The following is a 15,152-nucleotide window of genomic DNA, read 5'->3' as shown; positions in this document are numbered from 1 at the left end:
ATGTATTTTAGATATTGACCCTTGTCTTTGACATTGGTCACAAGCCTTAACCATTTGATTTGTATCTTGGTATATCGTTGGCCAATAGTAGCCACATTCAAGCACTTTTTCCACCGTCCGATTTCCTCCATGATGACCACCAACCGGAGACTCATGGAATGCCTTGAGAATTGGCATTACCTCATCTTCCGGAACACACTGCCAAATAATGTTGTCAGCACAAATATAGAACAAAAAAGGTTCCTCCCAATAGTATTGCCTACACTCCCGCAAGAAATTTTTCTTTTGATAAGCTTCCAATCCATCGAGAACAAGGTCACTAACCAAGAAGTTAGCGATGTCGGCATACCAAGGAGCAAATGTGTTGGACAAAGCCCATATGTGTTCATCTGGAAAAGCATCATTGATTTCAAGATCTTCTTTTGGTCTCCCTGCCTCTTCAAACCTAGATAGGTGATCCGCAACTTGATTTTCTGTCCTTTCTGATCCTTGACTTCAAAGTCAAACTCTTGCAATAAAAGGACCCACCGAATCAATCTTAGTTTGGCATCCTTCTTCGCCATAAGATAGCAAAGAGCAGCATGGTCGGTGTACACTATCACTTTGGACCCCAACAAATAAGCCCAAAATTTTCAAAAGCATAGACAATGGTAAGAAGTTCTTGCTCAGTCACAATATAATTCATTTGAGCGCCATTGAGTGTCTTGCTTGCATAATAGATAGGATGAAGAATCTTGTTATGATATTGGTCAAGCACATACCCAATAGCTACACCACTAGCGTTACACATGAGTTCGAATGGAAGAGACCAATTGGGGGAGACAATAATAGGTGTCGTGGTGAGATTTTCTTTCAATTCCTCAAAGGCTTTGAGGCACTTCTCATCAAATACGAACTTTGCAGCTTTCTCAAGGAGTTTGCACATGGGATTTGCAATTTTGGAGAAGTCCTTGATGAAATGCCTATAGAAGCAGGCACGCCCCAAAAAACTTCAAACACCTTTAACTGAAGTAGGTGGAGGGAGCTTGGAAATGATCTCGATCTTTGCCCGGTCAACCTCTATGCCTTGTTTGGAAATTTTATGACCCAAAATAATGCCCTTGTCTACCATGAAATGGAATTTCTCCCAATTTAGCACAAGGTTTGTTTCTTCTCATCTTTTAAGCATTTGTCTAAGGTTGTCTAGACAATGCTCAAAAGAATCACCCATGACAGAGAAATCGTCCATGAATACCTCTAAGAAATCTTCCACCATATCTGAGAAGATTGACATCATGCACCTTTAGAAAGTAGCCGGAGCGTTGCATAACCCAAATGGCATCCGGCTAAATGCAAACATCCCATATGGACAAGTGAATGTTGTCTTTTCCTGATCTTCCAATGCAATATTGATTTGGTTGTAGCCGAAATATCCATCCAAGAAGCAGTAGAATGACCTTCCCGCTAGCTGATCAAGCATTTGATCAATAAAAGGCATAGGGAAATGGTCCTTGCACGTAGCACTGTTTCGCTTCCGGTAATCTATACAAACCCTCCATCCGGTCATTGTTCTTGTTGGGATGAGATCATTGTTATTATTTTCAATCACGGTCATGCCTCCCTTTTTCGGCACACATTGCACCAGACTCACCCAAGAACTATCGGCAATGGGGTAGACTACCATGGCATCCAACCACTTGATGATTTCTTTCTTTACCACTCCTGCATGGAAGGGTTTAGCCTTTGTTGATGCTTCACACTTGGTTTACTCTCATTCTCCAATTGGATTTTGTGTTCGCAAATTCCGGCAGGAATCCCTCGGATGTCCGCAATTGTCCACCCAATAGCTTGCCTATGCTCCTTCAAGACATTCAACAATTGTTCTACCTGCACATAATTCAACAAAGAAGAAATGATTACCAGTAGAGTGTCATTAGAGCCAAGAAATTTATACCTCAAGTGCGGTGGAAGTGGTTTGAGTTCTAGTTACGACGACTCAATAATTGAAGACTTTGCGGGAGAAGTGACTCTATTCTCTAAGTCGAGAGAGAGTTTCTTTGGAGCATAAGTGTAGCACCCAAGCCTTTCCAATTCATTTACCGATTCCATGTACCCCTCCATGTCTTCACCATCGAAATTTACCAAAATAGCTGCCAACGCCTCACCGAGGCATTGTTCTTCCATCTTCATTTCGACTGCATCTTCCACCTCATCAACAACATCAATTACCGAGATGCTTTTGTATTCATGTCGCAGTTTCATACCCTTGATTTCTTGGAATGTGACCTCTTCATCATTCACATGGAACATGATCTCATTCCGTTCTGAATCCATCAATGCTCTTCTTGTGGCAAGAAATGGTCTCCCCAAGACGATAAAGATCTCTTTGTCAACTGCACAATCAAGGATTACAAAATCGGCGGGCAAATGGAACTCTCCCACTTTCACAAGCACATTATCAACAATTCCCACGGGGCTCTTTATGGAACGATCGGCCATTTGCAAACTCATACTTGTAGGCCTCAGCATACCTAACCCCGCTTGCTTGTAAATAGCAAGAGGCATTAAGTTGATGCTAGCCCCATTATCACAAAGAGCTCTTTTAAAATCACACGCCCCAATAGTGCATGGAATGATGAAAGCTCCCACGTCTTCTTTCTTTTGAATGGTGGTTGTTGCAATGGTGGAACTAACTCGGTAAGTCACATTCAACACTTCATTCTTGGTAGTTTTCTTCTTGGTGATCAAGTCTTTCAAATAGTTAGCAAAACCCGGCATCTCTTGAAATGCTTCCACAAATAGGATATTCACCGATAACTGCTTGAGAATGTCATAGAACTTTTCGAGTTTGCTATTATCAACCTTCCTAGAAAGTCTTTGAGGGAAAGGAGGAGGAGGTCTAGGAATAGGTGGTAGGGTTTTTGGTGTCTCTTTTACCTTTTCCTTTACCTCTTCCCGATTCACTTCTTGAACTTTCAACTCTTCCAGAACCTTTTTAGCTTCAACAACAATTGGCTATTCAACTTGTGCCTCAACCTCTTGTTCGGACTCTTCCACTTCAAGCACTTGTTCACTCTCTCCTTGTAGTACCTTCCCACTCCGAGTAGTAATGGCCATGATATGAGAAGTTGGACCACTCCCACTACCTTTTGGGTTCGCAATTGTGTCACTTGGAAGTGTCCCCTTTAGCTTTGGATTTTATTCCCTAGAGAGATCTCTTATTTGCATATCTAATTTTTTAATGGATGCGGTATGAGAATCAACAAGCTCGGTCTTATTCCTCATAGAAGTATCAGACCTTTCTTGATTTTGTAATACCCGTTCAAGCATGCTTTCCAACTTGGAATCAATTGAGGAACCTTGATTTGAATATTGACCCTTTGGTGGAACATAAGGGTTTGAACTTCGATTTGAGAAGTTGTTGTTATTCCAATTCCCTTGATATGAACTACTTTGGTCATTTCGCCACTATTGGTTGCCTTGCCCTTGCGGGTTAGGCCTCCATTGATTTTGTTGTCCTTGACCTTGGTATTGTTGCCTTTGATAGCCTCCTTGAGAGTTGTTGACATAGTTTGCTTCCTCATAATCTTCATTTGATAAGGGTTGCACATCTTCCACTACATTTACCTTCTTCGTTTGGATTTCAATGAACATTTTTGTCAACATATTGGCATTGGTGGCAAGCCCTGCAATTACTTGATCTCTTTCTTGGTTCTCCTTAATCATGTTGGTCAAGGAGGGAGTACCATAAGCAATTCCACTTGTGGTGTCTTCTGAGTTCCACACTTGGTTATGTTTTACCATTTTGTCAAGGATTTGTGTGATCCTTGCAAAAGTCTTATCCATAAAAGATTCATCAGTTGCATTATTGGCTATAGATTGGTTCATAGTATCTAAACCCATGTAGAATTTCTCTAACAAGATAGACTCTAGAAAACCATGATTAGGCGACCTCACCAAATATAACTTGAATCGCTCCCATGCCTCATGTAAATGCTCTCCCGGTAGTTGCTTGAAAAAGAAAATTTTATCCCGGAGCTCAGATTTCTTGCTTTGTGGGAACCATTTAGCTAAGAATGCTCGGATAAGTTCAGGCCAAGAATGAATGGAATTTGGTGGCATATTTTGAAGCCATTTCCTTGCTTCCCCAGCTAGTGAGTACTTGAACACCCTCAACCTTAGGGCATCATCTGAGACGTTGTTCTGTTTGTGCATCGCACACACACCCAAGAAGTTTGTAAGATGTTGTGTTGGATCATCATCAGTGGAATTCCTGAAAAACCCCTCCGCTTTGAGCATTAGGATTAAACCATGTTCCACCTTGAAAGTAGCAGCGCCAACTATGAGAGGTACAATAGCATTTGTATCCTCAATGTACTCATTTATGTCCGCAAAAGGATTTTCTTCCATTTCTTCCTCGTATTCATCCATGATTTCCTATCAACACCAAGCAAAATGTGATGGAATAGAAGAAAACGTAAAGTAAAGCACACTCTAATTAGTAATTTCAAAACCGTATTCCCCAGCAACGGTGCCAAAATTTGATACTCTCAAATTACATTTTAATTAAATAGTGTAAGGCGATCGGTGTCACATATAATAACCCAACAAGGTTTGGGTCGAATCCCACTGGGAATATAGTATGAAAAGTTTACTTGATTAGTGTAGAACTTGACTTAGGTCGTAATTCTATTCCGTTAACGTAACAAGAGAATGATATAGTTGAGAATTAACGAGATAACTAATTGTGATATGAGAATGTAAATAATTTGATTAAGGAAACCAAGGTTGTGTCCCCGTCAATGAAATGTAATGCTATTGGTATTAATATGATATATATTTAATGAAAGGTCCTTTGATATGCAAATAGTTTCTAAATAACTACCCAATATTTTTCAATAATTGGGTAGTATTTATTCTTTATGAATTTTTCAAATATAAAAGAGTTGCAATGTAAGAACAACCAATCTATGCCAAGTAAAACTTACTTATTCCTATGTGATTTTATTAAACAATATTTTAAGGTCTTGAGTTCTTGATATTCATTTCTACCAAACCCTAACTCACTTTTCCAAGTAAAGAAAGAGTAAAATGGAATAGATTAATGTTTGCAACCACCAACCATAAATAAAACACAAGAAATGAATAAATATCAACCAACCATTATATATATATATATATATATATATATATATATATTCAATGTTAAACACCCACTAACATTACACCTTTTTAGGGTCCACAACCTTAGTATTTAAAACTAGCTACTCATGCTAAAATACAAGAACAAAGTATATAATGAATCCATAAAGCTTACAAAAGTGCAAGATTCCTTCTTCACAACCTTCCAAATAAATAGAGTATTCAATGCTCTGTAAGTAGGACCTTGTTTTAGACTTGAATGACCCACAAAAACCCTAGTTATTCTCTTTATAGTCGACCAAAAATCGTATTCAAAATCAGACAAAAATGCCCCTTCAGATAGCTTATGCGATCGCATAATGGTCGCAAACCAGTTATGCGGTCCGCATATTCATCATTCCATCGCAGACTTGCTGAGTTCTAGTTCTTGCTTCAGTCATATAACAGTTATGCGGACCGCATGTGTGTTATGCGACCGCATATTCCATCGCATATCATGTTGAGAACTTTCTTCTACATGGTTTCTGCGACCATTATGTGGCTCGCATAGGTGTTATACGACCGCATAATAGACCGCGTATTTTCTTCTTCATTTGGCCAAAAGGCTGTCTCTGTTTGCGATCACCATGTCAGTTATGCGGTCCGCATGTGAATTATGCGGCTGCATACTTACAACATATCCATCTTTTTGTGACTTTTGACTTCTTTTCTATGTTTTTAGGTCATCAAGCTCATGCACTACAAAACAACCAAACTTGATTAGACTTAACTAAAAATGCATTAAAAGACAAGTTAAAATCTAAGCAATTGGTATCAATTTTGCCATAATTCTACGGCACATCAACGACTCACGTGCCGAGAGAACACCTCTCACACAAAAGGCAAGTAAATAAGGATACATGTAATGGTCAATAATGTCAGGATTCATCCCCCTAACTGATATGGGTGATTAATCTACGTGTATGCTTGTGCAAGTGTTCTACCACAATCCAAGTCAACAAACAATAGTAAAGACAATGAATGGCTCATAAGAAATGGTCACCATGAAATATACAGTATAATTAAGATAGCAAAAAAGTGGGCGTTACGATAAGCACAACAACATTAGCTACATAGGACTGAGTGAATAAAGCAACACGAAGGAAACAATTAGTAATATGCTAAGGAAAATAATAGTCAAAGTCAAGTGCACAGAAAAGGGAAAATGACAATAGAGCCCTCCTAAGGTACCGCCTCGTAGTCTCAAATCGTAAAATGAATCACAACGGCATGACAGAAACCTCGTGCAAACAATAACAACCATACGATAGAAACCTCGTGCAACAATAATGACCGCACGGCAGAAACCCCGTGCCACAATAACATCCGCACGGCAGAAACCTCGTGCCACTATAATGATCGCACAGCAGAAACCTTGTGCAACAATAACAATCTGCACGAAATAAACCTCGTGCCAACACAACACTGAATACCACAACAAAAACGACAATAACATAAGAATACATCAAGTAAATCAACCCGGGAACTCCATAACACACAAAGACGGAAGAACGAACTCACAAGGAAAGACATAACAGGAGATAATGGTACAACATAGCAATAGCTCACCAAGGAAGAGATATTGTGTATCAATGATCCCACATAAGTACAATTCAATTATAAGAGGGATAACATAAATCAAGGACTCCAATTATGGGTAAGTCAATAATGATAAGGGATAACCAAATTAAATTTAAGGATAAGCAGATTATGGGGAAGGCGATAACAACTTCAACTAATAATAGGCAATTACGAAAAAGGTAGCATAGCAATAAAAGAAGCAACCAATTCAGTTAAGCCACTATCACGACCCCAAACCGGACCCGATCGTGATGGCGCCTCTCATGAAACAAGGTCAGCAGACACAAACTCCCAAACCAATTAAGACAATTTTAAATAATTCATTTTAAGTCATTAGTAAACTATAGATCCCAAAAATCAAAGAGTAGAATAGTCAATGCGGAAACAACACAGCCCGACATGCGGGTGTCACCAGTCATGAGCAACTAAACATCTGTCTAAGAGTATGAAGAGACTACATAGTCTGATAGAAATCTAGTACAAATGAAAATAAGGATAAGAAGGAGAAGCACTGGGCTGCGAACGCCGAGCAACTACCTAGTCAACTCTGATCAGCCTATTGGAAAGCAATTAACCCTCGCTAGCATGACCCGAGGCTCCTTGATCTGCACACAGGGTGCAGGGAGTAATGTGAGTATGTCAACTCAACAAGTAATAAACATCTGTCTAAGAGTATGAAGAGACTACATAGTCTGATAGAAATCTAGTACAAATGAAAATAAGGATAAGAAGGAGAAGCACTGGGCTGCGAACGCCGAGCAACTACCTAGTCAACTCTGATCAGCCTATTGGAAAGCAATTAACCCTCGCTAGCATGACCCGAGGCTCCTTGATCTGCACACAGGGTGCAGGGAGTAATGTGAGTATGTCAACTCAACAAGTAATAAAAGAAAAGGCAACTGAGCGATAAGAAAATACGTAAAACACATCAAAATGCTACAACGAGGCAGTATAAAACAAAAACAATGCAATAAAATAGTAAAAGATCGTAAAAATACCTTAGTTCAGTAAAAACCTCTTTAAAATATCTTTTAGTAGTTTAAACGAGTGAATGAAAAACATGGAGAAAATATAGATACGTAAAATCAGCCCCTCAGGCAAAATACCAACAGAATCAGCCCCTCGGGCTATCTCATAATCACTCGTATTAGCCCTTCGGGCAATAACATAGAACAACATCAACCCCTCGGGCTACATCACATCTCAAACTGGGTACCCGCGCTTACTGGGGGTGTACAGACTCCGGGAGGGGCTCCTTACAACCCAAGCGCAATATCAAGCCATCTCGTGGCATAATCAAACAGGGTCTCAGCCTAATATCAAGCCACCTCGTGGCATAACAAATCAGGCCATCGGCCTCATAATCATAAATCAGTATGATACTACTACGGCGCGTAGCCCGATCTCACAGTATCCGCACAACACATGCCCTCGGCCTTACTCAGTTAGAATCTCACAAGCCACTTGGACAATAGTAAAACATGATGCTCAGCCCAAAATATCATTTAAAATATCAAAAAAGAGTAAAGATGACTGAGTTGTGAAAACAGTAGAATATAGCATGACTGAATATAACTACGAAGTCAAAATAGTGAGTAATAGTAGTAAAAATCCCCTAAGGGTCCAAAACAGTTGGCACGAGGCCCAAATACGGCATTCAGCCCAAAATATGATGATAGCAAATAGTTTTCAATTAAATACGCGATTAAAAAGTCATACGGGATGGACTAAGTCACAATCCCCAACGGTGCACGACCCCACGCTCGTCATCTAGCGTGTGTGTCACCTCAAAGTAGCACAACAATGTGAAATCCGGGGTTTCATACCCTCAGGACAGCATTTACAATCATTACTTACCTCTATCTGGTCCAAACTCTAGCCCGTGATGCCTTTTCCCCTCGAATAGGACTCCGGATGCTCCAAATCTAACCAAAATCAGTATATAACCATCAAAGTAAGCTAAGGGAATAAAGTTCACTCGAAAATAATCAAATTACATCAAAATCTCGAAATTGGTCAAAACCCAAACCCTGGGCCCATATCTTGGATTCCGATAAAATCACAAAACTAGAATCCTTACACTCTCACGAGTTCATACATATCAAATACATCAAAATCCGACCACAAATGACCCCTCAAATCCCTAGATTTAGGTCTCCCATTACTAAGCCCTAACTTCCACTTTTTAGTCTTAAATTCCACAAATTCCATGATTAATTAGGTAGAAATCATATTAGGATTGTGTATTAGGTCCATAAGTCTTACCTCCAAGTGATCCCCATTGATTCCCTCTTCAATCCTCCTCAAAAAGCTCTAAAATTGCCCAACAATGGTGAAACTTAGACCCAAAATCGCGGATATGATCTTTTAAACATTCTGCCCAGCTTTTAAAATTCCTTCACCGAGATCGTGGAAAATTCCTCATGATCGTGAAGCACAAAAGCCAACTGCCCTTATCTAACCTTAAGCGATCGCAACAAAACCCACACGATCGCGAAGCTTTACTTCATAGACCCACGTGATCACAACAACCTCACGCGATTGCGTAGAGCAACTCTACCTATGCCCCCAAATTTTTCTTCGCGAACGCGACCTCAGTCACGCGGTCGCGATAGCCAACTCGACATACCCTCGCGATCGTAGACCCTTTTACGTGATCGCAGAGAACAAAAGTCTGCAACAGATCTAAAGCAAAAATCTGCAACTTCTCAACATGCAATTTGATCCGTTTAACCACCCGAAACTCACCCGAGGCCCTCGGGACCTCAACCAAGCATGCCAACATATCCTATAACATCATTCAAACTTGTTCCAACCTTCGGAACACTCAAAACAACATCAAAACACTAAATTTGCATCGGATTCAAGCCTAAGAATTCCAAAAACTTCCAAATTCCGCTTTCGATCAAAAAGTCTATCAAACCTCGTCCGAATGACTTGAAATTTGGCACACACGTCACAAATAACACTAAGGACCTACTCTAACTCCCAGAATTTCATTCTGACCCCTATATCAAAATCTCACCTATCAACCGGAAAATGCCAAAATTCCAATTTCGCCAATTCAAGCCTAAATCTACTCCAGACCTCCAAAACACATTCCGATCACGCTCCTAAGTCTCAAATCACCTCCCGAAGCTATTTGAACCATCAGAATTCACATCCGAGCTCTTTTTCACATATGTCAACATCCAGTTGACTTTTCCAACTTAAGCTTACTCGAAAGAGACTAAGTGTCTCAGACCTTACCAAAACCTCTTTGAACCCGAACCAACCAACCCGATAACACATAATACAGTTAAACAAAGCAATAAGAAGTAGAAATGGGGAAAACAGAGCGGTGACTCATGAAAGACCAGTCGGGTCGTTACATGCACATAAGAGTTAAATATGCAATAAAGGTGGAACGTGGCAATTAATTCCAAATAAATACATGTAGAAATAAAACTAGTAAATGAGGATTTATCATAACAAAAGAACTTCAATCTAATGAACTAAGAATCTAAGAGCCCCAGGCGGTCAAATTTCCACAAATAAGCCCGAGCACGTACTCGTCACCTCGCGTGCACGGACGTCACATGACACAATTAGCACCAAAGACTCAAATCCTAAGGGGTAGTTCCTCCATACAAAGTTAGGTAAGATACTTACCTCAAAGAAGATAGATCGTTACTCTAAAATGGACTTCTCGAGTGAAATAACCTCCGGACGGCTCAAATCTAGCCAAAATAACTTCAAATCATAAATAAAACTCATAAGAAACAATTCTGGATAATAAAGCTTCAATCTTTAACAAAAATTAAAAAGTCAAACCCCGGACCTGCACCTCGAAATCCGATAAATTTTATAAAATCCGAACATCCATTCCGATATGAGTCCAATCATACTAGTTTCACCCAAATCTGACTCTGAATCGATGTTCAAAACTCAAAAATTTACTCTATGAAACTTTGTACAACCCCCCCCCCCCAGTTTTCTCTTTAAAATTCACAATCCAATTACCAAAAATAAAGATAGATTCAAAAAATATATAACCAAAATCGAGTAGAGAACACTTACACCAATTCATATGGTGAAAATCTTCTCAAAAATTGCCCAAATCCGAGCTCCCCAACTCAAAATATGACCAAATGAAGAAACCCTCGATATTAAATATTTTTGCCCAGATATTTTGCCTCGTTTTGTATGACAAATGATCCCGAAACTTATTTTTGATGCCTCCAATGAAATGCTTGTGAAATTTCAGTCAAGTTAGACTTTTGAATCACTCCATTTGACCTTTAATGAAGGAGATAAGATATTTTGAAGTTTTAAATGAAGTTTGAAAATTTAACGGATAAAAATGACATTTTTGTAATTATTTTACACCAGAAAAATCGGCAACGAAAAGGTTTTCGTTTTAACACCCAAAACTCATTCAGAACCTCCCCGACACAAACCATATATGCGTTTCAATCATAAAACACGCCACGAACCTGCTCGTGCACTCAAAACACCGAAAAAAGGTCATCTTGACCCGATATTGACCATGGTCAAACTCCAAATCCTTAACTTAACTAGTTTCTCAACCAATGCTCCAAAACACACTCGAGCCCCTTTGGTCCCCATTCAGTCATACCAACAAGTCTTAAAACACGATACAAACTTATTCGAAGCTTCAAATCACATCAAACAATATAAAACCACGAATTGTACCTCAAATCAAACCTAATGAACTTTTGAACTTTCAACTTCCAAAACTCGTGCCGAACCATATCAAATCAACTCGAAATGACCTCAAATTTAGCATACAAGTTTCAAATCATATAACAAAGCTATTCCAACTTTTGGAACCAAAATCCGAACCCGATATCACCAAAGTCAACTCCGGTCAAATTTATGAACATTCCAAAACTCCAAATTGTCAACTTTCACCAATTAACGCTAGAACCTTCAAGAAACATCCAAATGCAAATTCGGGCATACACTAAAGTCCCAAATCACTATCCGTACCTAATGAAATCATAAAAACTCCTATCCCGGATCAAATACACAAAGTCAAACTTGATCAACTCTTCTAACTTAAAGCTTTCTAGTTGAGAATTATTCTTCCAAACCAACTTTGGATCACCTGAAAACCAAAACCGACGATTCACACAAGTCATAATAAATCATATGAAACTACTCAAGGTTTTAAACAGCTGAATAGAATGTAAATGCTCAAAACGACCGGGTGGATCGTTACATCTTCAATTGAGGTTCTTCAGTGAAATGTTTCCTTTGTGGATAAGATTTTCTTTGGGATGAGGCTAGGACGACGCAATTATAAGCACGCAATTTTTGACATGCATATTTTTTTTAAAAGAAGCTATTTTGGTATTTTAAATATTTATTTGAGTTATTTTAATAGGTTTAGTCTACTCTTGCGTTTAAGTTAGTTGCAGAACTTAAAATTTGAAAACGAAAAAAATAGTTTTTTTTAGCAAACAGGAAACATGTATATTAAGAACTAAGTAGCGTTTGTTACAACATTGTCTAATAGTGTGTCACTTAGGACACATTGATTTCCTAGGCTTGCTAAACTGTTGCAAGCATCCATTGATAAGTATTTAACATAATAACGATCCTTGTCTAGATCAGAGTTGATAAGATTAAAAACTACACATGGGACTATTACAAAAACTCTCTTCTTCACTTCTGGACTTCCTCCCATTTTAGACCGCGTGTGGAGACTTTGTTGCACTCTCTAAACGTGTGCTGGAGGAGCGTCACTTTCCTTTGGTGCATTAACAACCTGCAATAAGAGATAATATTGTCAAAAGATTTGTTACCATGTAGTATAGCCTTGATGGCTTCTGCACAATCCGATTCGATTTGGAGTGGAAATAGGTTCCATTCATGAGCAATTTTTAGTCCCTCTTTTATAGCTTTTAGTTCTGCTTCCAGTGACCCCATGGCCTCTATGTTCTTGGTAAATCCCACAATCCAGCGCCCATAGTTGTCACGAAAAACTCCCCCTAGGGAACTTTTGGAGTTGCCATGGCTAGCATCCATATTTAACTTAAACCATCCTTTTGGAGGTTGATGCCACTTAATAATGATACAAATTTTTTGGATGGGTAGGGGATTGTATTCGGTCATCAGCTTGTAATCTGTTGCTTTTTGCGTGATATTATTAAGGAGGATAGCATTTCTCGTATTGTTTTGGTTATTTCCATTCCTAGTAATCCAAATATCCCAAAGGGCAAAGGGGAGCAAAATATTCTAGTCAATATGTTTATGTCTTAAAGAGACATATTGGTTTTTTAATTGGATTAGCCAGTGGCCTTTAAATGGATCAGGCCTGGTTAGCCCTCCTATTTTATCCCAAAAAGCTTCACTTATGGAGCATGTTATGAAGATATGATGGATGGACTGTACTTCTCCTTTATCACAAATGGGACAAATTTTGTCAATGTTAATACTAATATGGGATAGATATTTTCGACAAGGGAGTGTATTACGTAAGCATTGCCACAAAAATAGTTTCATTGTTTGGTTATTATATATCTTGTTTCAAGAATATTAGTATTTTGGTAATAATGCAATTTTAATCTTCCTACATGATTTAAGTTGGGGAGGAACATACTAACCAAAGTGTTATGCTTCATTTCTATTGCTGATGAAATCTACGATACATACGGAACAATAGACGAACTCTCTCTCCTCACAAATGCAATAGAAATGTATTTTTTTCTTCTTCTTTTTGTAACATTAACTGCTTAACTTTTATTTTACCTTGTAGTAATGTGTACGCTAAATAAGAAATTTCATTAACAATCTTGCCTGTATTTGAACGTAGGTGGAACATTAACGATGCTTCAGAACAATTACCGTCATATATGAAGCTTTATTTCCTAGCTCTTCTAGATGTTTACAGTGAAATTGAGAAAGAGTTGGCAAAGGATAACAAGTCATTTCAAGTCAACTACTCTAATTCCATAGATGAGGTAAACTAATTTGTAACTGGGGTTGGCAAATGGGCTATTTGGGTTGTATTTGAGCTGATTATGATGGGCTGACTCATTAAATATGTTATTGTTCAGTCTTGTCCAAAGTTTATTTGGGTTAAAATTTGCTAAGTCGCGATGGGCTAAACAATGGATTGTAACCCAATCTGTCCAAATTTCCAAATCTTTGCAATATTTTTAATGAGTACCTTTTTTCTCATGTAGAATTTTTTTTTTATTTTAACAATAAGAGTATTTTTTTTCATGATGTAGAAAAGAAAAAAAATTCACAAAATGAGTACTTTCTTTTCCTGTTGTAGAATTGTTTCAACAACAAAAAAAAAATTATATTGTAGAAAAAATATTCTTTCATTTCAACAAAATGACTACTTTATTTTATTTTATTGTGATACCTAAAAAATAGCTCAGTACCGTCCTTTATTTTATTGATATAAATTTTATTTGTTGTTTTTCTATTATGATAATGTGTTTCTCTTTATTTTCAGATTTTTTTTATTTGATGATTATTTTTCTCAATAACTGTTGGTTAAATAAATCATTCGACATCATAAAAAGAAAGTACTTATTTTGTTGAAATGAAAGAAAATACTTTTTTCTACATCATGAAAAAAATACTGATCAGTTGTTGATATGAAAGAAAATACCTTTTCTACATCATGAAAAGAAAGTACTATAAATAACATTTTCCTATATTTATGGTTGGGATCGTGGTAGGGGTAGGGGTGGGATTGGTTGGTGCGTGGGTGAGAGTGGGGTTGAGGTGGGGTAGGGGTTGGGTGGGATAGGGGTGGTGGAGGTTGAAAAAAAAATTTGAAAAATATTTACTTCTCTTGATACGGAAATTACTTTCCTACAATTGGAGAAAAACGAATTCATAAAGAAAATATTTTTCAACCATTTAAATCAATCAAACATGAGAAAATTAGAAAATATTTTTTAGAACACGGGTAAAGGTAAAACTTTAAGATTGAGCATTTCCATAGGTCAAGGTTGGGCAGCATCATGAGTCCATTTAGGCTGATCTCCTTTGATGGGTTAACATGGGCTAGCCCAAAGCAGCTCATCTTCAAAACTATTCTAGCCCAACCCATTCAAATGGGTTTGGGTTAGTTTTGCCATCCTAGCAAATAGTTATTTATAATCAACCGAATTAAAAATTATATGAGAATTCATGAGTGCGTGCTCTTGCTTATATTCTTTCAGATGAAAAAGTTGATAAAGACATATTTTCAAGAGGCCAAATGGTATCATGGGAATAAAGTCCCAACAATGGAACAGTATGTGAAGAATGGAATTCGATCTAGCACTATCCCATATCTTACGGCTGCCTCTTGGTTAGGCATGGGAAATGAAGCAATGAAGGAGGCATACGACTGGCTTGCAAGTGAACCTCCAATTCTCGTTGCTTCTTCTATCATTGCT

General features: G+C 38.1%; 1 protein-coding gene and 1 non-coding gene across 2 annotated transcripts; one reads left to right on the top strand and one right to left on the bottom strand.

Moving 5' to 3' along the window:
- Positions 1-1,692: 1,692 nt before the first annotated feature.
- Positions 1,693-4,410, bottom strand: LOC138872880 (uncharacterized). Its single transcript, XM_070151298.1, has 3 exons — positions 3,504-4,410; positions 2,080-2,978; positions 1,693-1,866 (listed from the first exon to the last, which is right to left on the bottom strand). Exons 1-3 carry the CDS (start codon positions 4,408-4,410, stop codon positions 1,693-1,695), a joined length of 1,980 nt encoding a protein of 659 aa, XP_070007399.1.
- LOC138874214 (small nucleolar RNA R71) lies at positions 3,914-4,020 on the top strand. Its single transcript, XR_011401260.1, has one exon. It is a non-coding gene; the product is annotated as a small nucleolar RNA R71 (small nucleolar RNA).
- Positions 4,411-15,152: the final 10,742 nt, after the last annotated feature.

The sequence above is a fragment of the Nicotiana sylvestris genome, chromosome 7, assembly GCF_000393655.2.
Source record: "Nicotiana sylvestris chromosome 7, ASM39365v2, whole genome shotgun sequence".
Classification (NCBI taxonomy): Eukaryota; Viridiplantae; Streptophyta; class Magnoliopsida; order Solanales; family Solanaceae; genus Nicotiana; species Nicotiana sylvestris.
The sequence above is the reverse complement of the archived record's forward strand: the minus strand, read 5'-3'. Positions and strand labels throughout refer to the sequence as shown.